The following is a 26,941-nucleotide window of genomic DNA, read 5'->3' as shown; positions in this document are numbered from 1 at the left end:
TAGTGCATATGAATTTTGGAACAACAGGCCTTCTGGAGAAGTATGCAAGTGTCATAAGAACCCAGTGTGGAACAGCTGCAGAGTTTAATAAATCTGAGATGCCAACATTCACTGAGCCTGAGATCTGGCCTGCGTCCCGTCTTAACACCACACAAATCCTGTTAGTGTCAGAGGAGTGTCGTTTGTCACTTAAACCATTTTCTCATGTATTTTCTGGTATTTTCTTAGTTTTTTGTTTGTTTTGTCTGTTTCTTTCTGGCTCACACAGCCACGAATTTAGAGAATGATTTGGAAAATGATCTCTGGTTTCCTGTTGGATTTGTTTAATACTGTTTCATCCACTGGAGTGCAATGTGCACTGTGCATTTAATAAATAAATTGTGTCCAACTAATAAGGCATACGTTATAATCTAAAAGCATTTTATCCTTTTATATCTTGGTACTGGACATTTCTTGCTCAATTTCTCTCCTTTTTTTTGGTGGTTACTCTTTCCACCGGATATACTATAAGAATTATTATCAATGTCTTTTATTTTTTCACACTATATTTGTAGTCTCTAGGCTTATAAAGTGTAACCTCTTAAATGTTGTAGCGAGGCATTTTTATGGACCAGTCATTGAAATACTTCATGCAGGCCTCTGTAGTTAGTGCCAAACAGTAAACTGACCGTATATTTTTTCTGAGTCATCTCTAAACTAGGTTTACTGAGGCTGTAATGGATGTTTAAAAACACCGTGCGCCTTTAAATAAATATTTGCAGATGCTCTTACCCAGAGTGACTTACAATTTTCAATCACATTAGAGAGGTAGGCAAGTTCAGTGTTAGGAGTCTTGCCAAAGGACTCTTATTTGCATAGTATAGAGCACTTGCCCATATTGGGACTGAAGCCCAGTCCCCCACAAGGGAGACAGCATTGTTACACGCTACACTACACCCAACTAAAGATATTTATCCCTCCTATAGATTCAGGTATAAAATGGATGTGCATTCCTTGCCACTGTTTAATATCAGACACCTACATTTACTCATTTGGCAGATGTTCTTATGCAGAGCGACTTACAATTTCCAGCCTGTCACAGAGGTAGTCGAATGTAGTGTTAGAAGTCTTGCCCCAGGACTTTTACTAGTATAGCATGGTACACTTTCCTGGGCAGAGAATCAAACCCTCCACAGTCCTCCACAGGGGTGGTAGGGTTGTTATCCAAATCATTTTCCCCCTTCATTACATTTACCCAGGTACTATCATTTATAATACATTCTGTTTCATTCTCTGGTTTCCTCTTAGTTATTCCATCAGATTTAACCCTCATTTAAATCAATATGGACCCATTTCATTTGAATGTTCTGATCACTGTCAAGTGAGCTGGGGACCGTGAACTCCCTACTATCTGTAATGTGGTACTGCACATTAGCTCCTGGGCTAGGTCAGAGCCAGCACAGGGGCTTTCCCACTCTGAAAGGTTAGCTCCTGTGACTGACGCTGCTGAAGATAGCCGAGTGGCCAGCTAGCGGCCGTCTCCTGTCTGTGCGAGTGTTGTTTGACCGAGTTCAGCCCAGGTCACATCGCAGTGCATGCGTGGGCCAAGCTCTGGATCTGCCGTTTGGTGGAACTAGAATGGACTGCTTACAGATTTTCTTGAATGGAATAGCACTTCATAAATTATATGAAGTGTAAGATTTATCCATGGACCTAATTATCGCTGGGTACAGGCATTTCAGAATGACAATCATGAAAGACCCCCCCACCCACCCACCCACCCACCCAAAAAAACCCCAACAGAATTCTGATTCTGAGAAGTACAGGTGAGCAAAAATGACATGACAACCCATGAAACTATCAGAACCATCCTTCGATATGAGCTACAGTTTTCTAACTGTCCTTTCTACCATGTCTATTTTGCTGTTCAGTCTTTCTATCAGAACATCACAAATCAGATTTGGGCTATACCATTAGCCTGGCCAAAAGTCTTTTAATAGAATTGATTCTAACCAGGCAAGCCTTCATTGACAAGACTCAAGGACTGTCTAGAGAATTTCATTAAGGTTATATTGCAAACCCCACTTAGTTTTCACAGGATGGTGACTCAAAACTTACTGACTCTATATTGAGGGCATAGTTTTTCTCATGCCTCATTCGCCTCGCGTCTGGATATGATGGTAAAACAGAAATACTAGACAGTCTTATAGTGTCAGATTTAACAGCCTAATAGCAACTGCTCAACTCTACTGAGCCTTGTGGAGCTGTGATACCTACTGTCTGCGATTTTAAGAAGTCACTAAACCAAATGTATGCTGTGGGGTTAACTGACAAGGTTACCTACATCAGGCTCAAACCCCTTTAAAACTCAAAGCATCTATTTTTTGTCACTCTAGGTTTCTGTGAAAATGGGCGTGTGTCCACGTCGCCGTATACTGTTGGACATTGAGAATTTGGGGGAATTCATAAAAAAAAAACAAAAGGGTTTTAACAGTTAAAAACATGGCCATTTCTCTGGTTTGACCCTGAATCTGTGCATCACACAACGTTTTTTATGAGCCTGTTCTTTCAAAATGATTCAAAACACAATGTCGCCAGGACATGCAGTCTTCAAAGGACTGAAGTTCTCCAAAGATTATTTTAGTGTTTGACTTACTGTATTCTCAGCAGTAACACGTATTTTACATTTCCATGCTGTCCAAAAGCGTAAAGACCATCTGACAGCACCTATTTATGTTGTAATATGCATGCAACAAAGTCATTTTACATTTGATTATTCTTAGGTGTCTGTTGTGAGGGTAGCTGTCGTCTAAGAAGCTGTGGTATTATAAAGCTTACCTACGTTAGTAACAATATCTAAAATAGATGCGAGGTCCAGCTGCAGCAGGCCACACCGGTGGTAGTTGTGTTTGAACAGAGGCTGCAATATATAGTGAGCTGTCATCAAAACGTAGAGCAATCCCAGGCATGCTTAGACTGTGCCAGGCTCTGATATTCCTACACACACACACACACGCACGCGTACATGCGTCCGCATGCATATATACACACACACATACACTGCAAAGCAAAATCTCTTCTCTGACACTGAATGAGCAGTAAGCGTGAAGTATATATTATGTTATAATGTGTCAGTTCCTGTATAATGTCAGATTTATTAGTAATTGTTGCAAGTACCTTCATAAATGTGCAGTTAAAAACTATTGCTCAATTGTGCCGATTAATAATTTGCATTAGCCATCATGCAGCTCTTCATCAATGGTACGCTTCAGACTGCAGGGTTTCTGGTGGTGGGGTTTATTTTCTGGGGGGGGGGGGGGGGGGGGCGGGTATGGAAGCTCTCTCTTAGCCCACCAGTCACACTGACACATTTAAAAACTCCAGCCACACTGCTGTGCCAGATACTAGTGCCGCTCCCACTATAGTGCCACTACCCTGTCGGTGTCACTGTTGACACTGTTGAGGATTGTGCACCAACCAAATAAAATCTGGTCAGCTGAGGTAAGAAACTGACCAGTGATGAGGTGGAAGGTGCCTGACAAATAGGGTAGAGTCTGCAATTGTACACAATGTACCTGCATTTGATGGCAGAGCAGTTGGTGGTGTATTTGCAGTTAACAGCACTTTCTTGCTAGTTTCAGTTTCTAGTAAAGACACATATATTATTCCATGATTAATTTTTATCCATTTACAAGAAATGTCTTCTTTTTTTCTTTTCTTTTTTTTTACCCATGTTAGAATGTGGAAATTGAAATAAATGTGTCTTTCAAAACAGACTTCTAACTGGCTGAGAGATGCCGAGCAAAAAATAAACGCAATAATTTAACTTGGTCAGTAGATGGCAGTCAAGCGCCAGAACATCTTTTAAACAGACAAAATGCAGTTTGTGTCTTGTACATACATATATAAATAACCTTTAGACTTAACTGACTGTCAACGTTTACGTAAACACTTATATATATATATATATATATATATATATATATATATATATATATATATATATTAGATGCTCGAAATATTTTCCCAAATTACAGTGCTATAAATATATACAGGAAATGTTTTGTTTGTGCTTTTCACAAAACATTAGTCTCTTTGTCAGTATTGCTTAGCCTGGTTCATTTAGAAAGTAATTAGCAGCCAGCCGCTCAGTTATGCATGCAAATAAACTAAACTCTCAAAGAGCACCCTTTCTGTTTTGTGCACCTGCACTGGGTGTTTTTCGAATGACTTCGAGTCTCCGAACTCGTAGACAAAAAAATAAAGAAAAAAGACTGCGTATGCAATGTTACAAAGAATCGGTGGGATTTACTAGAAAACCCAGGAATCTCCTGGCCAGCGTGCTGTCTCCGCGTGAGTGACGAAGGATTCCGGCCACGGGCACAGGTGCGCGTGACGGTACCTGCAGGCCTCGGCTTGACGGGGGGGGGGGATTTCCGACCCCCGTACTGTTGAAAATCTCAATAGCATGTTTGCGCAACAGAATCTTATCTGCGACTTTGCACCACTATTGCGACACGTCCTATAGGCAGACCCATGTCCTGGACATGAGCGCAACAGCCAAGCCCTCCTGCATGACAGCCAGCCGGAACCCATAATGCAAAAGAACGGGAAAGTCGTGCAATCTGTGAAGTGCTGCCGCAGCTTCTCGGGATTGACGTTTCCCCGCTATGACTCAGCATTTTTTTGCTAACGCGGAGCAATTAGAGCGCAAACCGAGCAGGAGGGTGTCAACACACACACACACACACACACACACACATTAATCAATTCCTGACGGTGGCCTGATCAGCAATAACGATGGGCCCGGGGGGATGTGACCCGGTGCTAGCGAAGTCCTGCCCCGCTTGTCCCCACGAATAAAGATGGACAGACTCGGCCACTTAACGGAATGAATTAACGTTAGAAAATGCTTATCGATCAAAACAGGTTTCATTCAGAAACTCCGCGGGAGAGAGAGGAATTAGCCAACTTTTGGCAGGGCTGTGGGGTTTGGCAGTGGGCGACAGCGCCAAGTCACACGGATTATTCTGTCAAGGGCGCAGCGGTTAAGGGTGCAGAAAGAAGACACACTCTAAGCTATTTATACCAAAGAACGGCCAGGATCTGTTGCATTTATGGCCCTGTAAGTAATTAATGTATGGAGACTTATTATAATAAAGCAGTACTTCAAACGGCAAAGTTCCTCTGTGAAATGACGCTGTGAGGAGCTGCTTTACAAGATGCTCCGAACATGCTCGGTAGCTGGGCTTCAGAAAGGCGACAGACTCGTACGTGACTGAACTGAGTTCAAATTCCACCTTTAATCTCTGGCCCTGCTTGACTTTGTAATGAAATATATGGGAAGAGCGCAGGAGGGAAGCAGATATGGTAAAACGGGCGCTCTACATCCCGGAAAGAGAGAGAGAGAGAGAGAGGTGCGCTGAGGCGATGCCCGTGCTGATTGATTGCCAATGTCAAAGAGGCTTAACCGAAGCATCCTCAGCTAGTTTGAACCTATTCAGCCTTTCATGCCCTGGAAATACGATTCCACGGCTGGCCTGACACCGTCACACGCCGCTTTGCGGCGATTTCGGAGTTTTCATCTTGACGCGTCGCCAGCCCGAAGCGCGGGCGTCCTCTGTTCATCGCCAGGCGAAGCGTCGTGCTTTTGCACGTCAATTGTCCGCTCTTCCGTCGCAATCAGCCCGGGGTGGGTGCGCTTTTATCGTCCACTTTCTTTCGGAATATGAGCACCGGCCTCCGTCCAACAAATGTGTCAGAGAGAAGAAAGTTTGCGTCCGTGTTTAATGCTTTGGTATGCTCGTGAGCTGTGGATACGTATAGAATTATTCCCAAAGCCCTTCTGATCTAAATAATCTCCATATCAAAAATAATCAGGCATGTTTATCCGCTAATACAAGTGAGCTATAACCTTTGGAACATTTAGACTGTTTGTATTTAATGGAGGCAATTAATTGTACATTGTCAAAAGACATAAGTAATGAGGGTTTTTGTTTTTCCGACGCCAGGACAAACTACCGTTTAATGCAAACTCTGAAGGCAAGTACAGCTAGCGGCAGATCGTTAAATTAGACAGCGTAGTAAGTCGCTTTTCATTTGTTTTCAGTTAGCTCAGAGGAAATAAGATGAACTCACTTTGAGGTTGTAACATATTGAAGAGAGGCAAGGAGCAGTTATTACCTACCAACTACTGAATCAAAGCTTTAATTGCCCTGAAATTTATCGTCAATGTAAAGTGCCCTGTATCCCACTCCCGTTCCCTTGCTGTGTCCCCTACTTCATTAAAACTGCAGGAGAAACGTTTTGTTTTACTCCTCTCTCTCACTGGCAATGAATCATCATAACCGTGACTGGACTGAATGTATTCAAAATTAATTTATATACCTCTTTACTTGTCCTAAAACAAGAACAAGAACAGTTTTTCCCCTCTTTAGCAACACCTAACGAAAATTTCAAAAGCTAAAAACTTTCAAAGATGCGACACGAATGTGACCTTGCACACAAGGAAATTCTGTAGATTTTTTTTAACAAGCTTTGATTTTAACAGGCTTGGCCATCCCAGACTGTCTGTGGGAGGGTGGGAGTTTTTTTTTTTAGTTTTTTTTTTTTACTCTAGCCCCCCCCCCCCGCCTTTGAGGAGGGTTTAGTAACTGAAGCTTTGTCTGTGTGCGAGGGAGAGTGTCTGCACACTCACACAGACTGCTAGGCTGACTGGGGGTCACGGGTCACTGGCCCGCCCAGCTCCACAATGGAGAACAAAGCCTCCCTCAGGCCAATCAAAGAGCAGGTTGGATCTGGGCTCCACTCCAAGAGTCCTGGTCCACAATCAGAGGAACCGTGAATTTGGGCCCAAATATATGAAGGAGGCGGAGTCTTATAAGAAACAATCAAATGTCCATCCCCCGTCTGGAGAGCTAGCTATGCCAGAACCACGTATGAACCTTCACTGGGTCCCTTCAGTGGAGCCTGAACAACGTAGTCCCTCCCTTCTCTCTGGCGTCCCTCCCGTCGGCTTCAGCCTGTCACTTTGAAGTCTGCTTTCTTTTGTTCTTTACATATCTCAAGCTGATGTTTTTGAAAAAGCTAATTTGTATGCATTTCCAGTGACACGGCTGCCACCCAGAATTCCTCACAACGAGCCGGCGGAGAGGTGGACGTGATTGGCTGCCCAGAGAAAGGGCCTGGACACAAGCTAAGCCAACACATATGACAGGCGAGCTCTGAATTATTGTCACTGGGTGCAGATAGGAGAATGGCAGATTAGGAACTCAAGGGATGAAATCACTTGGGGAATAGGAAGTTTGGGGGTCTTTTCTGCCTTTTTCTCTCAATTAATTTCCCACCTAAAGCACTTATTCTCAAACGCAGTACCCACACAGAGTGAGCAGACAGATTAAATGCAAGCAAATATTTGATATAGTTTTGTTCAAATTTAAATGTGGGGCTTCCATAAAGGAGAGTAATATTAGAGTCCTGCTGTTATATGCTCTTCAGCAGCTTCTTTTGATGTTCTTTGTGAAATGCTTGTTTAATCTTATCAAAGGACTTCAGTATCAACTTTTAAAATCAAATTTCAGTCATTTGAAAATAATGGTTTTTTTTAAAAGAAACCACCAATTGCTCTTTTAAATCAACCTTTTCCTAAGTTCCACTTGTGTGGCTTAGAACTACATTAGTAAGAAATTAGTAAGAAGAGCTTCCTATTGTGAAGTTTGCATTTAGAAGCCATTGGAACTAGCACTGTGTAAAGGTCTTTGGGAATGCCGGGACAGGAGTAGAAGACTTTTCCCCAACCTTCGCCTTTAATGACATACTTTAGGTAACCCCCCCCCCCCCCCAACTCCCACTGCCATCCAGAAGCTTGGCTGGTCCCTTTCTCTCCAGCCTTGGCCCGGTGCCAGGATGATGATCAATGCTCCGCGTCTCGTCTGTGGGAGCCGATTGTGGAAGGTCGCTCCTCTCTCTCTTTCTCTCTCTTAGTGGAGGAAATGGCATTCGGAGGCCCAAACAGGATGTCCCGCTGTTGGCCCTGACTGCGCCCCCACCCCACCCCCACAAAGTGCCCCAGCAAAGGGAGATGGCTTAAGTTAATCCAGGATTCCAAAACTACTGGAGCCCTCTTTTTCTTTCTCCTTGCTCTTGTTCTCGCTCGTTTGGAAGCCAGTGTGAAAGAGGTCAGGGACACAATGCTTCTCCTCTGGCGCGTCTCCACTGTGGACGGACCGTCCCAGGCTTGAGCCGTCTGAAGTTCTGACCATGAATATGACCTGCTGGCTTTGTTCCAGTTACCACAGAGTCTTTAAGAAGGGTCACCTCTCGTGACCTCCTTTGTGGTCAATAATGCACCTGGGGCAAGGCAGATTAGCCAGCGTATGCGAATAAAAATATTACAGCTGCCTACTTACGGACAAACTGGCTTTACTATACAGTAGGGGTTCACAGACACCCCAAGTTGTTTAGTGAGGATTACCTTAAGTACATTTCACTGTGTGCTTTATGTTTTAGGTGGAGGAATGATTGTCCCCACACCACCCCCATCAAAGGTTGGGGTCCAACATTCAGCCGCTCTCATAATTGCCTCGGGGTGGATTTATGAAGCAGTGAACAGGTGTTGGGTGGGAGGGACAGTGTGACAGGCATTACAAAGAACCACCCATCTTTCTCACACACACACACACTTTTTCCACTATAGTCTCATGGTCAGTTTTGCACTTCGTATTTGTAGATAGGCTTAATAATCCAATTTGTCATGCGAGATCAGGGTATTATATAGGTTTCACTTGTAAATGATATGTTTCAAAGCCCCAGAGTCAAATCAAGCATTCTGCACAGCATGAATCCTGAAAATGACCACTTAATTTAACCTTAACATGCAGAAACATTTTAAAAATGCTTCAACAAAAAGAAAGAATGAACGAAGACTTTCGGGGGCTTTGAAATGTATACATTTACAATAACAGACAATTCTGCAAGGGAAAACCTGCTTTCTTGGAGAACAAATTATTTTTTATTTTTTATTTTTAAAAAAAAAAGACGTTTATGGAAAAAAAAAAGTTTTAAATTTGCATACACTGCAGATATGCAGGTTAACAAATCCGGCTTTTATTACTGCGATGGCCTTTGGAAACTCAGGCAGCACTGGAGCTACAGGACACTCCATAGCTTGAGCTGGTGTTTTATCTCCTGACCATGATTTCACCTTGTTGGCAGCTCACATGGTTTGGTAGCTGTGATGGGGTTAAGGAGGTGTCAAGGCCCTTCTATTGTGTGCATAATTTGTAGCTGGCTGATTGCATGCGAGTCTGACACTACACGGCTCTCCATGCCAAAGAGCACAGCCAAGTCTTTCAGCTCATGCAAGAAGTATTTCTGAATGGACTACATTTCCCATTTCCGCCACCTGTTACAACTCTGTGAGGAGGCATCGCTACCTCCTCAGATTACCGTATCTCATACAGATCACCTGACGTGATGTGTTAAAAGATGTATTCTCCTTCACGGAAACAGCACAGAAAGTCAACGTCAATAAAAGACTGATCATGGTTTAATAAAGACCGATAGCATCTGTTTCTGTGGAAGGCTGAAGATGACTGGCAGGGCCTTGAGAAAATTATATGCAGTGTGAAGGCGCTCGCTGCTCTATTGTAGGACCACCCATGTTGACTAGCATGAGAAGCACATGTGCTGCACTTTCTTCTGAGGCAGAGTGGGTCTAGCACGCTGACCTTCTGGACTGCCTAATGTATTAATAAACTGCCTTCACGACCCCTCCCCCCACCAGAGTTTCTTTTACATCCATGCTTACCCTTAAAAACATGGCCCCTAGAAAACATCTAAAGCCTTTAAGGGAGATGTTCCTGATCACTGGCAGTAGATCACCTCTGCTAATGCACAATACCTCTACGCAGCCAACTAAAATGTAGACATTTCCTCATGGTCTCCACTGAGATAAAACTGTAATAGCACAAAGTTGCCTGCACATTTCAAATTTATGGTATAAAAATTACTGGGGATTCTTTGTTCTTGGCTTTGACGGGGAGCAGACATTTCCTGTTTTCAGATCTTTTAATCATTTCATTGTAATCCCTACTTAAAGCGTAATGCTAACAGGCAATTTCATACTAAAATTCTTTGGGAGATGCCTCACTATTTAGTTTAAACTATTGATCAAAAACATTTCAGTCAGTAACTGCACACTGAGAAAGACTCAGCTTGGATTTTGTATCATGATCAAGAACATTCAGCTAGAAACAGTTAAGTACACCTTCCAAGAAAGGAAAGATAAATCAGTTTATCACATATAAAGTTTATACACACATAAACATTATATCATGATAACTAAAAATTCTTTGGGTCGAGAAACTGAATCAGGGAAATTCAGACAGGAAAAAAAAAGGTTTACAAGGGGTTGATTAATTCTGCAAAAACCTTTAAGCAAAATAACAAAAAAAAAAAAAAAAAAAAAAAAAAAAAAAAAAAAAAGCAGAATTATGAAAAATTCATATGTCATCTTTACACAGTGCCAATAATTCAGTCCCCATATTCATCACGTCACCCAGTTTATCTGTACCTCTTACAGATAGGATTGATATACCCCAAAATAACCTCACTAAACATACTGTTCTTGCCCTAAAGCATCACTGGAACATTGGGCCTACAGCTCAACTGCACAATCTGCCCATATTGGCCTCTAACAATTAATCAAGTTTCTTATAAAAGAACAGTCCCAAGGATTTGCAGAGTAAACTTTGATTTCTTTAAGTTTAGAAAAAGAACAGTTTTCCCAAACTAAAAAGACAACCAGTTGCCACTGGTTTAAGGACAACCAGCACAGAACCATGGGAATCGTGGTCCCCATTAAATAAATAACACCAACAGATTCAATGAAAAAGGCTTTCTACTGAGACCTATTCTTACTGTAAGAGCATATTTGGCCTAGAAAAAGTTATTTTTGCTCAGATTCACAAAAGGTGTAACTCCATAATTGTTTCAATATGATACTGAAATAAATCACTGCCATTACTGTTGATGTGCAATAACTAAGACTCACCATGAGTGCCTGCAAAAGACATCACCTTTCCTGGAAACAGCAGTAAGACCAAGGGTGGAGCTTTCCAACTTCCAAGAGTGTTTTACAGTGCCTTCAACTGTCCAAAAGTATCCTCTCGCACACACAAGATATTTGTTTTGCCCATACACGCTGATAAAAGGCATGTCAGACTGGCAAGTGACGACCCATGCTCCACCACCTTAAAGAGCCACTGAGATGACTGTTCCCAAGTGCTTGAACGAATTTAATATCATTTGCTCTTCTACACACACACACACACACACACACTTGAAACTCATTACTCAATAAATAGACAATGGTGTAAGGCAGTGTTGAAACATGCATTCGTCACAAAGAACAGAATAAAACATTCATACGCAATAACAATATGCACATGTTTTTCTTTCATTTTTTTTGTAGCATGATATTCTCCCCTTTTTGGCAACATTGGACTTTTCAAGGCTTTTCAGGTGACGTCCTGGCGGACAGGAAGAAGGGTCCAGGCTGACGCATCACGTCCAGCTCTGAAGAACACAGAGAGAGGAAAGGAGCTCTGGGCAAAGGTGATCCGACGCGAGCCATCAGATTCCAGGAGACAAAACCGGAGGACAAGGAGGACGGGGAGGTCCTGAGCTCCTGCTCGGGGCAGCCAGCTGCACAGGACCTCAGGACCTCAGGACCTCAGGACGCGCCGGATGTCTCCAGGTAGCTCTGCAGCTTGCGGACCGTGGTTTTGTCCAAGGAGCAGAGGTCAAAGTCAAAAGTCGTGTTTGTGATGTGGAAATGTCCAGTTTCTTCGATGAGGTTTACAATCTGCAAGGAAAATGAGGAATGGATAAATGGATGGCAAAGAGTTACTGGGTTGTGCACGAACAACACAAAACTGGAAACTGTTGTAGAAGCAGTTTATTCCACAGGCACAAGATTTTCTGTAGAGCACTTAATTAAAATCAAGTTTAAGGGAAATATCGCTTATGTCCCCATAGAAAGACACCCCCACCCCATGATGCCTTGCAGCCACCTGTAATGGGAGAGATGCTTTTCTAAACTGGTTCCTTATTGGTTCCAGCTCTCTTCAGTTGAGGGGCTCACACTTGCGATTTAGTCCGGGGATGTGTGGGAGTGTACTCCACAGCATCTGCACACATGAAGCTGTGCAGTAATGGGACCCAAACCTGATCCCCTTCACACTACAAAGCCAGACCCCCATATGGAAAGAATTTCTTCTCTTTCTGTTGAAAGAGAGCCAGGAACACGGAGGGGCCTGTTATGACACTGGAGATGAAACTCAGCTGCTTCGGCGACTGTACCACTGTCTAAGCGGGGGACGGAGGACATCTCATTGTTAGGATGGTTCCACAAGAGTGAAACAAAATGCTCTTCCACATTTTGGGTTTCCGGTAATTGTCCAAATCGCTAAAGTGGTGTGCATCAAAAGCGACGGGAATTAATTGCTGGCCACAGGGAATACTCAGCGGGCTCGGAGAGACGAGCTCGCTTCCGCCACGCATTTACGCTGCCCCGGACTTTGCCTGGAAGCCACCCAAACATATTCCATGCCCGATCATTAGGAAGGCAAAGCCGGCCCCCTGGAAAACGAGAACGCTCCCTATTTTGTCTAAAACAAATAATCCTCAGAGTGCATAATCACAGGAATTCTGAGCACAGCGCATTTCCCAGGACTGCACTGGGGTGTGGTGGAGGAGAGGAGGTACTGTTTCTGCTATGATTTATTACATGCAGATACTCACTGACACATTGGTAACAGAGTGATTAACCTCAACTTTACATGTACCTCTAGTAAAGACCTGAGCTTAGCTGAGCCTTGCGTACTCAGCCGTGAGAAACTCAGAACCTCAACTAAAATGTGAGGAACTTGCGATCCATTTCCAAGTGCCCTCTTGCTTTACAGGTGGAACGTCCATGCGCTCACGAGCGCGAATCATTTTCTGTTGCAGGGTTCTTCTCTCCCCAGCGAACCCGGACATGAATCCAATGATTTATTTAGTCCGTCACGGACCTGACACCCCATATCCATGTGGAACCACATGCAAGCACACGTGAAACATACCTGCTGCAGTATGTGCCGCTCTCTCAATGCCATCAGTCTCCTGTGGAGCTCCACCAGTTCGTCCAAGTATGCCTGAAAACACGTACAGCGAGTCTTTCCGATTGGATCACAGAGCCATTATGATGATTAACAGTCGGCACTTTATGGCTTTCTTGCCTCAAAACGTACTAGAATGTTGTTCAAATGCACATTCATGTCCACCATTTGCTGAACCCCAATACCCTGCACGGTCCTCGGCCGAAGGCAACAATTCTCACCTTGTCACAGTCCATATTCTTGTTCTTGTCTACTTTAGTCTGCTTCATGGGACTCTTTACTTCTATCTGTAAGGCAACGGCATATTTCCATTGACAAAAACAGGAACCAAGTACATTTAAGGCTGCACTGAAACTGGGAGAGAGGAATATTTATACAGTGCCCATGACAAGTTTATATTTCTTGTTAACATTGGGACTGATTAGAAGGGTGACCTTTCAAGGTGACAGATTTATTTTATACAATATAAACATAAATGTAACCACTAAAACTGATTAGCTTTCACGTGGTGGCAGTCCACACAGGATAATACATCGCTTGTATTTTTTTAATATGTACATTGAGGATAACGTATGGGAAAAATATTCAAAAGAGATTACTCTTACTGACAGTTTAATGTGAATTAGAAAGAAAGCGCAAAAGCAAAGTGTGCCTAGAACATTCCGTAAAAATTCACAGCTTTAATGGTGCGAGCATCTATGCCTTTAACTGAATGTTTATTCACAAACTAAACTGGATTTTATTCACAAGAAATTTGTACATCTTGCCCTGGGTGGGGTCACTGAGTCGTTGACTTGTTAGTGAAAGCAATGTGGTAGAAGGGACCTGCTCCTTACCTGGTTACTGTTGGCCTTGAGGAGAGGTGGAGGCTCATTATGTGGGAGAGGAGAAGAGGCGGAGCTGTTCTCACTGTCGCTACCATCACTCAAACTCACTCTAGGACCAGATCAGATGTTCACCAATCACAGCACAACCACAGTAGGCAATTATCCAACATTCAGCATTTTGACAATGCCTCGGTCTAAACGGAGTTTAGCATAACAATAAAGATGATAAAAACAAGAACAACATTAATAATAATGCCACTAACCACTATACTTCCATACAACCACAGGATGATGTCAGCATTCTATTCAGTAACAAACTTCCATGCAATTATACTGCAACTCTACTTTTCCCTCAATGGCTGCATGTCGTGTAAAATTTTCTGGATCAAAATGATCCAAGTGCTGGCGAGGATGAGCCGCTTCAGACAGAAGACCAGCGAGGCAGCCAGAGTGGCCGCATGCCCGCCCCACGTGGCCCCTCCCGGACTCCTGCTTCAGGCGGGGTGAGCGGGGGATGGGCGCAGCGGCCACGGCACGCTCACCTGCGATGGCGGTGCGTCAGGTGCGCGTGCAGGGTCCGCTCCAAGTCTGAGTCCATATCGTTGTCTTCCTCCTCCTCGGACTCCTCCTCATTGTCGTCCGAGTGCAAATCGGGAATCACCGTCTGCAAAGGGCCCAGCGCTGCAGCGGGAAGACCCGCAGCAGGACCGAGGCGGATTTGAGACTTTAGACTGAAAGAAGTTGAAAAGGATCTGGATCTACCGTCAAGGAATACCCTGTCGCTCGTCTGCCACACTGAAAGCAGACGGTTTGCGCAGAAGGGGCACAGGTTACCTTGGCGCTTGTGCTGGGGTGCAAAGCCTGAACTCGAGCTGGAGCTGGAACTGGCTGGACTGGGCTGCTCTGACTAGTGTGTAGGAAAAAGAGGAGAAAAGCAATGAAAAGAAAAAAACATTAATACACGTTCTGCCATGTGTTGCTTCACTGCAAAGATGGGCATCCCACCCCCATGCCACTACTACAAAAAGTGTCAGCCGCACGCAAAGACCTCCTTCTCTGAAATGCATTCGTCAAGGCACTTTCCACATTATTGCTTTTTCATACTGCATAATTGGTTTTATGGCCTTATGAGCCATAATTTACACACGTGTAGCGCAGCCCATGTTCAGCTGCCCACACGTCACTGTGGACGCACTAAATCTTCCCCCCTGCGGTCTGCAGGACAACCGGCAGTGACGCGGAGCTGCACGCTAGTCGGGCCCACAACGGGAACTCTCCGGCGTTCCTGTCACACTGTAAGCTTGGGCAGGCAGAGGTGTCACTTCCCAACTGTAAATCACAGGCCTGCCCTAAGCCTTTCTTAATGAAGTCTGATTCACGAGAACATACAGCCCCACAGGCAAGGCACACCGTGCAATTAGTCAGTCAGTCCGTCACATGCGCACACCTCCCCAAAAAAAAAAAAAAAAATTAAATACAAAAAAAACTTAGCCTGGCAGTATTCAAACTCTAGCCATTTTTAATCATTGTTTAAATACAGACAGATTAACATTATTTCTCCACAGTTTTAGGGGTTTCATATTGTTAGAAACAAAAAATGAAAGATCCACAACGCTGTGCACAGGAAATGGAAACCCAAGGAAATAGACTAGGACATTCGGATAGGCTGTTTGGGAAGTTCATCATTCCCAGGTTGGATAAAATTTAGTAGGCAGGTCTTCTAACTGCTCAGTTTGTAGATAAAGTGTCACAGACACAGAGATCTATGAAGGTCCTTGGAGCTCTCTGGGCCAGTTCTCATTCCACACCGCAGACGTGCAAGACAACAGACCAGGGACTGGAGGGATTATGGAAGACGTGAACCTGGATTAAGTAGGCCCTTTTGGATTATGCATCACATCTGCTTACTCTACATACCACAATGTGCTGCATGAAAAAATAAATTCTCTCACTATGCCATGTGAACAATGATGGCGAGTTGTGGCTCGAGACAAAACGTTGTTTCAGACGTCTTGGATGTCGTTGAACTGGGGTTAGTTTAGTCGGTAGGTCCATGTTACACAGTGTTCAGTGGGTGAGTGCAGAAGCCTTTCCAGAGTAGTTAAGATTAAAGACTTTACCCACTGCTAAGGGGGAGAGGGGGGGTGTGTGTGACAGTTTTACTGGGAGGCTCCCATGGGTTAGGCTATTTACACACGCCCTGCACACACTTACCAGCAGTCCCACACACGCACCTGTGGGCGCAAGTACACGCAGAAACACACAAGCGCACGTGTACACACATACGCAACCCCAACAGTGCAGCTGTAACAATGCCTCCTCTTAAACATTCATCCAATAATAGGAAAAAAAAAAATCTAAACACACAAAAACAAAAAAAACAGCAACTTGCATTCACAATCAGTGACCTTAAAAATGCTGGTTAATTTGGGGGAAAGCACCATCAAACAGGATTCAAGCAAGAACCTGACAAGATTCTTGAACGCTCACTCCTCTGAGCACTGTGGGCATCGTGGAGGCAATCTGTTGAGAACTGTGACGGATAGGAAACCCCTGCTAAACCATACTCTGAGCTCGGCCCCTCACCAGGCTTACTGCAACAAATCGCCCCAATGTTAACAGAGAAGAAAGGCAAAAGCCCCCAGGAGGGTCTGCCCCATTCGCCACTCAGACTCTCCACTTGGCCCAGTTTCGAGGGGTTTTGAGTTTCACATCAAGTCCTGTGTTTCTGTGTGGCTTGTAACCCTCATCTGAAATTCCCCTTTCAGTACTCTGCAAACCACGCTGCAAGATCTAAGACATGGAGGAACATATGGGAAGGAAAGAAAAGGGAAAGGGGGTGTGGACATGAAAGTTCTGGATAATACTATTAAGTTAATTCCTGCTGGAGAGCAGCCTAAGAGGAAATTTAAATGCTCCATTAAAGTTAATCTGAATTAATTTGTTTACATTCTTCTCGGATGAGCTCTTTGTGAAACAAAATCGGGTTTCTTGGGGAAAATTCAGCAAGCAGACCACCACCCCCTCCCCACCCCAGAGGAAAAGGTAACAGTGGCGTTCACTTGGAAGAAAGAGCAAAGAGAAGTCACAATAGCAGCTCAACCGCTTCAGCAATGCAGAGGCAAGAAAACGTCCCAAAACCATCTCCCCACCAACCAGTTCAGGAAAGCTGCAATTAGACACATTCTAGTTTAGGAGGGCACTCCTCTGTGCTGGGCTGCTGCTAGTTTTAAAATGATAACATGAAGCTTTATAAAGGAATTGGCTAGGATTAAAATAGCACAGGGAAGAAAAGGTCACTGAAAGCATTGCAGGGTTTCTACTACCAACACACCAGTGCTGGATTCACTCCTGCAGAGCTGAACTCAAATAAACCAAAATCAAAATGTAATTCTATAGCTGCTTATGTTCTAAAATCACAGCTCCACAGATCTCAAATCTCACTTGGAATCCTGCCAGCTACTGTTCAGAGGGATCCATTTTTCCAGTAGTGCACCTTTGTCTCTACACTTACAAGACTAACAAACTCTGGGAGTGGAGTAGATTCATAGTGAAGCCACAGGAATGGAATGGGACAAGAAAACAAGAAATTATTAGTGACACCAGTAAGAGTAACTGGCGGGGGTTGGTGCTAAATTTTGCTCCAAGCAAGCAGGGTGGTAAAGACAACTCCTACCCCTCGCAGAGTCCGAGGGACTGCAATGCGGCTCTTTGAAGTTTCTTTACCTTCTTTCTCTCTGTTCACCCCCACCATCACCACCCTTCTCTTTACACCTCTCTGCATTTTATGGCCCGTTTGTCTGTCTGGGAGCCTAGCAGACATCAAACACATGGCCCGGGTCGTGGGCTGTAAATCACACAGCCTTTCTCCGTGTCCAGGGGCTGATCTTCAACCCCCCCCCCCCCCCGGCCCCCTCCACGAGTCCCTTATAAAAGCATGGGGAGAGGATCTTCACCAATAAAACTGATGTCATCACTCATGTGGAAAGACTGGCAGACCTTTTAGCACCACCATCATACGGACAGTCTTCGGACTTCGGACCTGGAACTGGGAGAGGTTGATTGCGGAAAGGGGGACGGTTGATTGCGGAAAGGGGGGGGGGGGGGTTTGCTGTGCCCCTCACAGACATCCCTGCCTAGCCATCAACCAAGCTTGAGTACCAGCTGAGCAGTGGCTGCACTATAAAACGCTACATTGCTTTTTTACAGCTAATGAAAAGGCAACTTCAATCAAAACAGACATAGCCATAAGCCTCATATGGACTGCCAAACCAAAATGATGCACTAAACCAGTGGAGCTCTAAACAGGATTGGTGCATTAACTGAGGAACGGTCGCTCATAACTCAGGGAGCGAAAGCTCCTTGGTTAAGTCAAGCTAAGTCTTGAAACGCTGTTATTTAGACAGGCGAGTCAGAGGGGAGCATATACAGTGTAAGACTACAAAGAAATATACAGGAGAATAAAATACGATGAGCTCTGTGAAAATAAGTTAAGTGAACCTTAGGAAATGGGTAGCTCTTTCGAGTTCTTGTTCATCAATTCACCATCAGTTCCATGCTTTGCCTCAGAGTTGATATTCCCATTTTATCAAAATGGCTAGTAAAAAAATATTTTCAGATCTACAGTGGAAGTGGACAGTAGTATTAAATGATGTAAGCAAGTTGTGAGCAAGTTATTTAGCTGATTATCAATTACAGATCATCCTCTGGCACACGGCTCATAATACGATCACGTTTTGATTAATGGATTCATTCAAGCCCTCGCAAGTGTACAATATTTCTGTCACAACCTGATGTTTCCTCCCCACCAAAATAGACTTTTATGAGCAGTTTCACATCTGACAGCTAAGTCCGCCAAAAAGGCATGGAGTCAGACCACTAGCTGAGAAGAAGCAAGCCGAAGCGGCCATGAAACAAAAGGTGGCCAGAGGTTCAGCAGCCACCCAGCACAGAGCCTACTGGAACTGGCCAGCTGGGCTGGGGCTTTACAACCATCGCCTGGCCCACCGTAAATCCCAGTCTGCCTTAAAACTGACCAGCAGCTTGGTGTAGGGTCTTTGTCCTGTTCACTCTGTGGGATCATCAGGAACAGACCTGAGGACAGGCCACAGTTCAGCCGCCGAACACAGTTCATCCTCACGCCTGAGAGAACGACGCCGCCATGGCAAATTAGTAAGCAGCACTGCCTGATTTAAGGTGCTTAACAAAACCTACATTTTATTGATTTCTTTTTTTAAAAAGACTGATTATTCTTGAGTGAACATTAGCTAATGTAGAGGAAATGGCTACAGCTCAGTATTTACACAGGCTGGTTTTGTGAAAAGTCATCCAACAGCACTGCAGATTGAGTCCAAATGGTCATTCTCAAGCACTCTGCCTGGCCCCCAGCCTCATGTCCTGCACTCGGCTCTAAAGACACTTTACGCTGTCCCGCAGTGTGACAACTTGTCACTTTCAAATGCGATGCGAGACTTCCACACAGGGCTGAGAAATTTGTACCATCTCTTCCTCCTGCTAGGCTGGCCACTGACAACCGAACACATTCCTACTGTATCCACACTGATTTTGTGTTACACTAAGTGTGACAACTGCTTTGCTGGTAATTGTTTATGGCCCACTTATAAATCTAACTGTGGTCAAAAGTTTGACCTTTAGTCCACAAAAGGAGCAAAGGAAAACATTCCCTTAAAAATAATAATTATTATTTTTTTTAAATAATTATTGAGCCTCAGAGTGGTTTGCTGTCATGGTGCATACATGAATGGAGTGGGACTCCCAGTGCCCATAGGCCTGGTACGATATGGCAAGAAACACCTGGCATTTGTCAGTTGCCATAAACACAGGCACTTCTTTCTTCCTTTTGCTCAGTTTTTAAAGAGAAGGAGATTAAAGACACTTGGCTATTCATTGCACCCTTTCTCTGTTCTCCTTAGGTGCCATAAAGCCATAAATCTCATCTCACCACTTGCTTTCTGGCTAATAAACCAGGCCTCCCTTGGTGAGTCTCTCTCTCTCTCAACCAGAATGAGTAGATGCAGCAGTTCTTTGGCAATGTCGACTAAACTGGCTGATTTCTTTGAATGAAGCCTTTTTAGGCGACCACCATAACTTCTGGTTGTTTTGGAAAGTCGTTGAAATCTCAAAAGGACTTGCTTGCTCCTGTTTGCACCTACACAGCTGAGCTCTTTAGATTATTCTGACAGTTACAGGTTGGTTACTGAAATTGCAAGAAGTACAAAGCAATAAGGCTGAAAGACACCCGCTCAACATTATCCACAAAAAGTCGCACCAGACTACTTATAGCTTTGATGCATGTACATATTATCCACAAATCAATGAAAGCAGAAGAAAATAAAATTGAATGGTTTTCAGTCTTCTCTAGGTGCCAGTGTAAAAAGAATGGACCCATGCTTTAATGCTACACTAGGACTTGTTTTACCAGATCACCAAAAGGTTAATCTCAGTTACTGCCTGCAGGAACCAAGATGTGGTCAACTGAAGAAATACTGAAAGTGAGCTCTTTAAAATTGTACCTTGCATTTAATAATTCCATTGAAAACGAATGCCCATGGACTAAAACATCAAGAATGTTCTAGTCTGGCACTGAGTCAGCCTTTTTGTTCTGTAAAGTCTGTACTTTAAATGCCATTGCACAGACTCCACTCCTTTTCACAGCTGTCCAGGGAAGCTCAGATGGCCAGCTCTGGTCAGCATTGATTTCTTGCCCTCCCACATAGAAAAAGGGGGAGTTTATTACCCATCTTCTCAGACCAAGCCTGTGTTACAGGAATTCTCCCATTGTGACTTCCCGGAACTCCCCCATTGTGATTGTGCAGTCTCAACCTCTTTGTGTGATGATGGCCCAGCTCTGCTGTGTTCCTGGAGAACTCTACAAACATCCCTGGAGACTGATGAGCTGACACCATGAATTATAACCCACAACCTACTAAACTGAGCTATGGCTCACTGAAATGTGCAAAATTGATACAATCAGTGCAACCTTTGATATCTGGCCAAATTATTCTAAAAAACTTCAAACAGCATTCAAGCAATGACAGATTATACAAGCTCTTTTAGTAAGCCATGAAAGAGCCACACAGCAGGTACTTCTTGACAACTGACAGACAATGTAATGGAACCACATTTGCACACAAAACCTAAAAAAGGATGAACCAAAAACGCAACAAAACCAGAAATGACTCAACAAAAGCACCGCGGTGGCACTTACATCCGATTTGGTAGAAATGTTGTCATCCATGTCAGAGTCATTCAGGTCTGTTGCATCCTGAAAATGACGCAACGTGGACGCCTTCCTACTCTCGGCCAGCTCGCTGTCCCGTAAATTTGCCTGTCGCGCCTGTGTTTTGTCCTTCACAACCTTCTTCTCAGAGTGGTGTGGCTGGACCAGGCCAGTGCAGCCCTGCATCTTCTGCGGCGGCTCCAAGAAGCTTCCTTTGCGCTTTTTGTTGGCCTGGCCATCGTCATCTGGCGCTGGCCTCCGTTTGGCCTGGCCCAGCCCTGAGAAGCTGCCCTCATTTGCCCGGTGCTCCTTAGACATGGCCTTGGGCTCTTTAAAGCCCAACTTGGGGATAGCCTGCTCTTCCCGCAGTGGCTGGTTCTCTTTGGGTTTCTTTGATGAGTCTTTGGAGACTTTGCCTGAGTCCCTGCCAAAGTCTCTGAAGGCACTTTTGGACTCTTTCGAGTCTTTGGAAGGCTTGTCCTTGTGCTCCTTGGATGGTTTGCTGAGCTTGAGGGAGGCACCGCTGCTCATGCTGTTGGTGGTGATGGTGAGGGCGCTGGCGCTTCTGGACCCGTCCTGCGGGCAAAGAACCACAAAGAGGACATGGCATGATGACTCTAAACAAACTTTATAACCCATGTTTGAAATAGGAATGTACACACTTGGGCTATGCAACAGAGCTCAAGGGAACCAGTAAAATTATGGTAGGAAACAATCCCTGGTGCCTACAGTGTTCATTTACGTCCAGCTGGGCTTAATTCAAACATACAAGTGATAATTCTACTCTGTAAGTGTCAGTTCAACACTGTGACTGTACTGAAATACTCTCATCTTTTCAAACAGATTAATTTAGTTTCAGCTCATTAGATCTGGTAACCTTAATTTGACAACTCCAGATTCATTATGGTCTGAAGTATTTTAAGTACAACACGGGAAGCATCTTCAGTGACGTACATCCATGATAGTGTTACAAGTGTCATTTGGTAGAACAAAGAACGTGGTTCAAGGCATAATATTTACTCCTTAAATCTGAAGTCACAGACCATTCACATACCACTTCAAGTGTATATGAAAAGAAGGTGAACAACTTTTTACTGGGGGAGGGTACCAAACCTCTCAGTTGTACCCTGGGTGTGGAGTGATGGAAGGACTTCCTGTGCTAATGACTAGGCTGTCCTGTCCTAAGGTCAGGACTCCTAGCCTCTGCCAATATTTCATTGAAGTAGTAAAGCCATTAGCCAGTCTAGACAGAGGAGGTGTTATGACCTAGCCAAACTACCTCTAAAGCTTTTCATTTTGCCTATCTGCCATTGACCCTGGGACCTCCAAACCCAGAGAGGCTTCTTCATGGCTGGCTAAAGAAAACACCTTTACTTAGTCAGAGGTTTCATATCTAAAAGGGTTTACAAGGCATACAAAATAACCATGGCAACCCCCCCCCAAGAGTTACAGCCCTATTATCCATACCCATTTTTGCATCACACAATAAAAGCCTGTTGGAAAGCAACCAAATTTTTTTTTCCATGAAGGAATTCTGAAGAATTGAAATTGTAAATAAAAGCTGCTAGTGAATTCCCAAACACCACATTTGCCTAAATATAAAAGGATACTGATCATTAATCTAAAAGACAGACCGTGAAACAATAAGTCATAGCCTGAAGTGGGTGCAAGAAAATGTTTTTAGACACTGTCCAAGGTACTTGGTATGAGGAAATAAATAAACAAAAATAAACACTATAAATACACAGAACCTCTGAACAGCTTAGTCTTAACTGGTTAATTTTTGATATTCAAGTTACTCAATAAATGTAAAAGAACCTTACACCACACCACCACCCTGAGCAGTGGAAGGCCGCAGGGTGTGGCCTGCCATTTTATTATAGCCCATAGCAGGTGGGTGTGGCTCAGACAGCTGTTCGTCTGCTAGGGAACCTCCCAAGTGGAGTGTACGCTCTGTGAATGTGGAAATCTTATTCCCTGGTGTGAACTCTCACTGCACGTTTTAAGCATCAGTTGTGTACAGCCAAAGCTTGAGATTCATATGCTTAAAAGTGTACCAGAACAAGCAGGCTGACTGATGTGTTTGCTGAACCTTTATGTGAAATTACTGGATATTCAGTCCCATACAGCGCCTCGTTTATAAACAATGTTGAAAAAGTGAAGTTTTGCTGACCTGCCTCATCCCATGCACTGAGTTAAACAAAGACCCACAGGTGGCTATGAAAACATTACAGTTGATGCATTCTGCAGAGAGAACTAGAGACAAAAAGTTCTGAATACCACATGCAGATGTCCACTAAAAATTTTCAACACTGTGATACTGATATTCTATGACTGAGAATTCCAATATGTTGTCATCACTAACCTAAGCTATCTACAGTCTGCAGCTGACAAACAAGCTACAATGCACTGTCTCTAAGTATTGCACGGTTCATTCAAAACCACTTCTGTAACTACCGACATCCTGGAGCTTGGTTTACACTGGTTCATAATCTAAAGTAAGCTGTAGTTGAACATCTTGCAATGCACCCCACCCCCAACCCCCAAATTTAAAATCCTAAAAATATTTGAACTCGCCAAAATATGCAGGATAAGGAATTCATAGAAGAAATTATTTTGTTGCAATACGACGCCCGTTTGGCTAGTTTGGGCCAGGGGCTCTGAGGCCCCCGGAAATCCACACTGACCTTTGACCCCAGGAAGGACTTGTTCTTTTTGCCATCAGAGAAGCTCAGTGTCAGTGAGCTGCTGGGCAAGGTAGGCAGCTTCAGGTGCTGACCAAACAGAGACGTGGAGCCCTCCTGCATCACCATAACCTATAGAAAACAAACAAATAAATAAATACCCCTAGATTACTTAACCGATTAACTACCCCATGAAGAAAATGTGCAAAATTACAAACACATCCCTGATAAAGTAATCCAATCCGAATAGGGCTATAGTACCTTAGCTTGTACATGCTGCCTGAAGAACAGGTCACATTTTTGGGGGTACTGAAAATAGATGTAGTGATCATGCTTCTTGATTATAATCAACCAACAAGATACTGTTGCTTACTTTGGAGTCCTCTGAGCCTCTTCGGTGAGGGTCCCTCTGCTGTCATGGGAAGAATGTGAATGAATGGGTGAGAGAGGGAAGCCCTTTCTTGGCAAAAGACACAACGTGTCCATTTAGATCATTTAAAGACAAAAACGCTTCACGGTGGCCAAAACAATAAATTGGAGACAACCTCTCAGTCTCTGCCAAGTTAAAATGATATTGCACTAGCTAATAGTTCATTCTTAATTAAATGAGTTTCTGTACAACAACGCCCACTGCCAATCAACAGTGTCGATTCCTGCCATGCCCCTGTAAACCAACCAATATCAAGGGAAATGAGGTCATCACTACAGCCGTAGAAGAGATGAATGCCTGGGATGAACCAAGGAGCAGACAGGCTAAAACCACTACACTGACCTTGAAAGACTGATCAGTTCCCTAGATGCTAAGTTCTTAAAAAAAAAAAGTTCATGCTGGATGCTGCCTAATACCATTTTATTAGCCAGCTGAATTTCGAAATGGGACGAAGGCAAACAAAACGTAAATGAAAGGGTCCTTAATTAATAAAGAGATTGTGCAGTCCTTTGGCGAAAACCCAGGGACAGCCTGGAGTGATGGATCGTTCAGGTTAGAACTGGCCCATTTTAATTCATCCACCAAACGTCCTTGTCTTGGTTGATGAGAGCTGTAATTCCATTAGGACCAACTGGCTGACAATAGCTTTTGCTCTGGAGGTTCACTTTACAGAGGCAAAACAGCCTACAGGGACTGCATGTGCTCTCACCTGTAGGTGTGTGGGTGTGTGTGTGTGTGTGTGTCATCCTTGAGCAAATGGGCCACGTCACCTGCATAAACACTTGACACAGACGTTTAGTAAGAGGAAGACTGAGTCCTCATGCTGAGCTCTGATAAACAGGCTCTCTTACCCATGTGCTAATGCCAGTATCCGTGTGCTGTCTGGAGTGAATACATTAAATCAAACTACCAAAAAATCTTTCACCTTTACCTAAATAAATAACCTTCGTCTTAGCAGTGTTATGCAAATTGCATTTCAAAGTTGCCAAAACACACATGAATGCTATCTTTGGCTTTTAATAACTTATCCAAAGGTTGAAGTAGACATATCTAGATCAAATGCAGAATACATCCAGCAATTCCCATGAGTGTAAGCATTTTGAATATATTGAATTGCAATGCTAATCTCCAAAAAATCCTGTATTGAACAGCAAACATCAACTTTACCCTTGCAAGCCAACTAATGGCAAACAGGTCAACAGGTGCACTCTGGAAACACCCCCCCCCAATCTTGGAGTTAAGCATCTCATTACATTCACCAGACAGGTTCATTTGCCGCCCGCAGGACTAAATGCAAATAAGAGTGTGAGTCGAGTACCCCTCCAGCCTTGAGCAGTTTCCTGCGGAACTCCTCCGTCGGGTTGTTGAACGTGAGCTTCTCGCAGCGCAAGTGATTGACTGGCGGGTGGCCCTCCAAGTGCAGGAACAGGTCGTAGTCGAAACGCACCTTCTTCGGCTCTTCCTGGTGAAAAGAAGGTAGGCGGCAAGCGAGTTTGTCGCCTTTGCACCACAACAGAGGCGACTGTAGTCGCTCGAAGCCGTAAATAAGGATCTCAAACCAGCCAAAGGGAATGAAGGGCTGAATTACCTTGTTTCTGAAGTAAACCTCAATGGGAAGGATAAAGCCGGCGTATCCAGACTCCTCCACTTTATATGGTGGGTCCTTGCACACTGTCATAATAGCGGAGACAGAAAAATGGGGGAGGGGGAGGTTAACGTAGCTCACTGTTAGGGAGGCATTGAGACAACAGTCTGCGACAGTAGTTCTGCCAATGACAAAATGGACCAATTCATTAAAAGAAAAATGTATAAAAAGGTGAACTTTGGGGGGCCTACAAATGTCAGTTCCATCGTAAGCACCCTGAGCTAAAATCACAAGATGACAGTTCCACTGTTAAAGGCCTGAATAGGGGGAACATATTTATGCTGGCACATTTGGAAGGAGCCAATCAGCACATTTGTTACTCCGCAATATTACATGAATCCAACATGCTTCAAATGGAGTATGAACAAAGCATAAGTCTCCCAGTAGCATGAGACCTCATCTAGTCTCAGTGACTTCAGAGAAAAACCTCCTCAGATAACGAGACAGATGGAAATGGGGAAAATGCACATCCCATGAAACCATGAAACAGCAGCGTGCACCCCCGCCCCCGGACTCTAAATAAGGGGAAGCCTTCAGTGCCCAAAAGGGATATAATAATTAGAACCAAATGCTCAACAGCTAGTTTTGTAGAACAAGATTAAATAAATGGTCATCTTCAATTAAAATCTTTCAAATTTGGAATATTTTAGTATTACACTGGCATAAGGCAAACACACTTGCATCTTAGCCAAAAACCTTGTGAACAACCTGTCAGTCAAAAAATTTAAAAATAGTGCATTTCTTTGATTTAATTGTGCAGTGCATCATAGATAGATAGATAGATAGAGAGATAGAGAGATAGAGAGATGGTGAGTTGAAGTTTCACTAGTTGACTTAAAAATACAATTTTGAAAAACACAGAAAAAGAATGGGGGATTTTATGCAATGCACCATCAGTTAAAATCTAATTGTGTTTTCATCATCCAGATATATACATGCATACCTCCCCACCCCAAAATGGCAGGCTTGGTCCCAA

At 43.8% G+C, this 26,941-nt stretch overlaps 1 protein-coding gene across 2 annotated transcripts in view; it reads right to left on the bottom strand.

Annotated features, from left to right (window-relative positions):
* Window positions 1-10,189: 10,189 nt before the first annotated feature.
* Window positions 10,190-26,941, bottom strand: part of mllt3 (MLLT3 super elongation complex subunit) — a 31,238-nt gene continuing 14,486 nt past the window's right edge. Inside the window, exons 3-13 of one of the 2 annotated variants that reach the window (XM_081694994.1) lie at window positions 25,909-25,991; window positions 25,639-25,782; window positions 24,264-24,299; window positions 23,894-24,022; window positions 21,195-21,782; window positions 14,801-14,873; window positions 14,509-14,647; window positions 13,976-14,075; window positions 13,361-13,426; window positions 13,104-13,175; window positions 10,190-11,845 (exon numbers count right to left, since the gene is read on the bottom strand). In XM_081694994.1, the coding sequence (XP_081551120.1) occupies window positions 11,714-11,845; window positions 13,104-13,175; window positions 13,361-13,426; window positions 13,976-14,075; window positions 14,509-14,647; window positions 14,801-14,873; window positions 21,195-21,782; window positions 23,894-24,022; window positions 24,264-24,299; window positions 25,639-25,782; window positions 25,909-25,991 (1,562 nt within the window). In that variant the 3' untranslated portion in view covers window positions 10,190-11,713. Of the gene's footprint in view, window positions 11,846-13,103; window positions 13,176-13,360; window positions 13,427-13,975; window positions 14,076-14,508; window positions 14,648-14,800; window positions 14,874-21,194; window positions 21,783-23,893; window positions 24,023-24,263; window positions 24,303-25,638; window positions 25,783-25,908; window positions 25,992-26,941 lie in introns of both variants that reach the window. The other variant, XM_027017203.3, reaches the window with a different exon arrangement.

Source organism: Electrophorus electricus, chromosome 13, assembly GCF_041902795.1.
Source record: "Electrophorus electricus isolate QZ-2024a chromosome 13, ASM4190279v1, whole genome shotgun sequence".
In the NCBI taxonomy this organism is placed as follows: Eukaryota; Metazoa; Chordata; class Actinopteri; order Gymnotiformes; family Gymnotidae; genus Electrophorus; species Electrophorus electricus.
The sequence above is the reverse complement of the archived record's forward strand: the minus strand, read 5'-3'. Positions and strand labels throughout refer to the sequence as shown.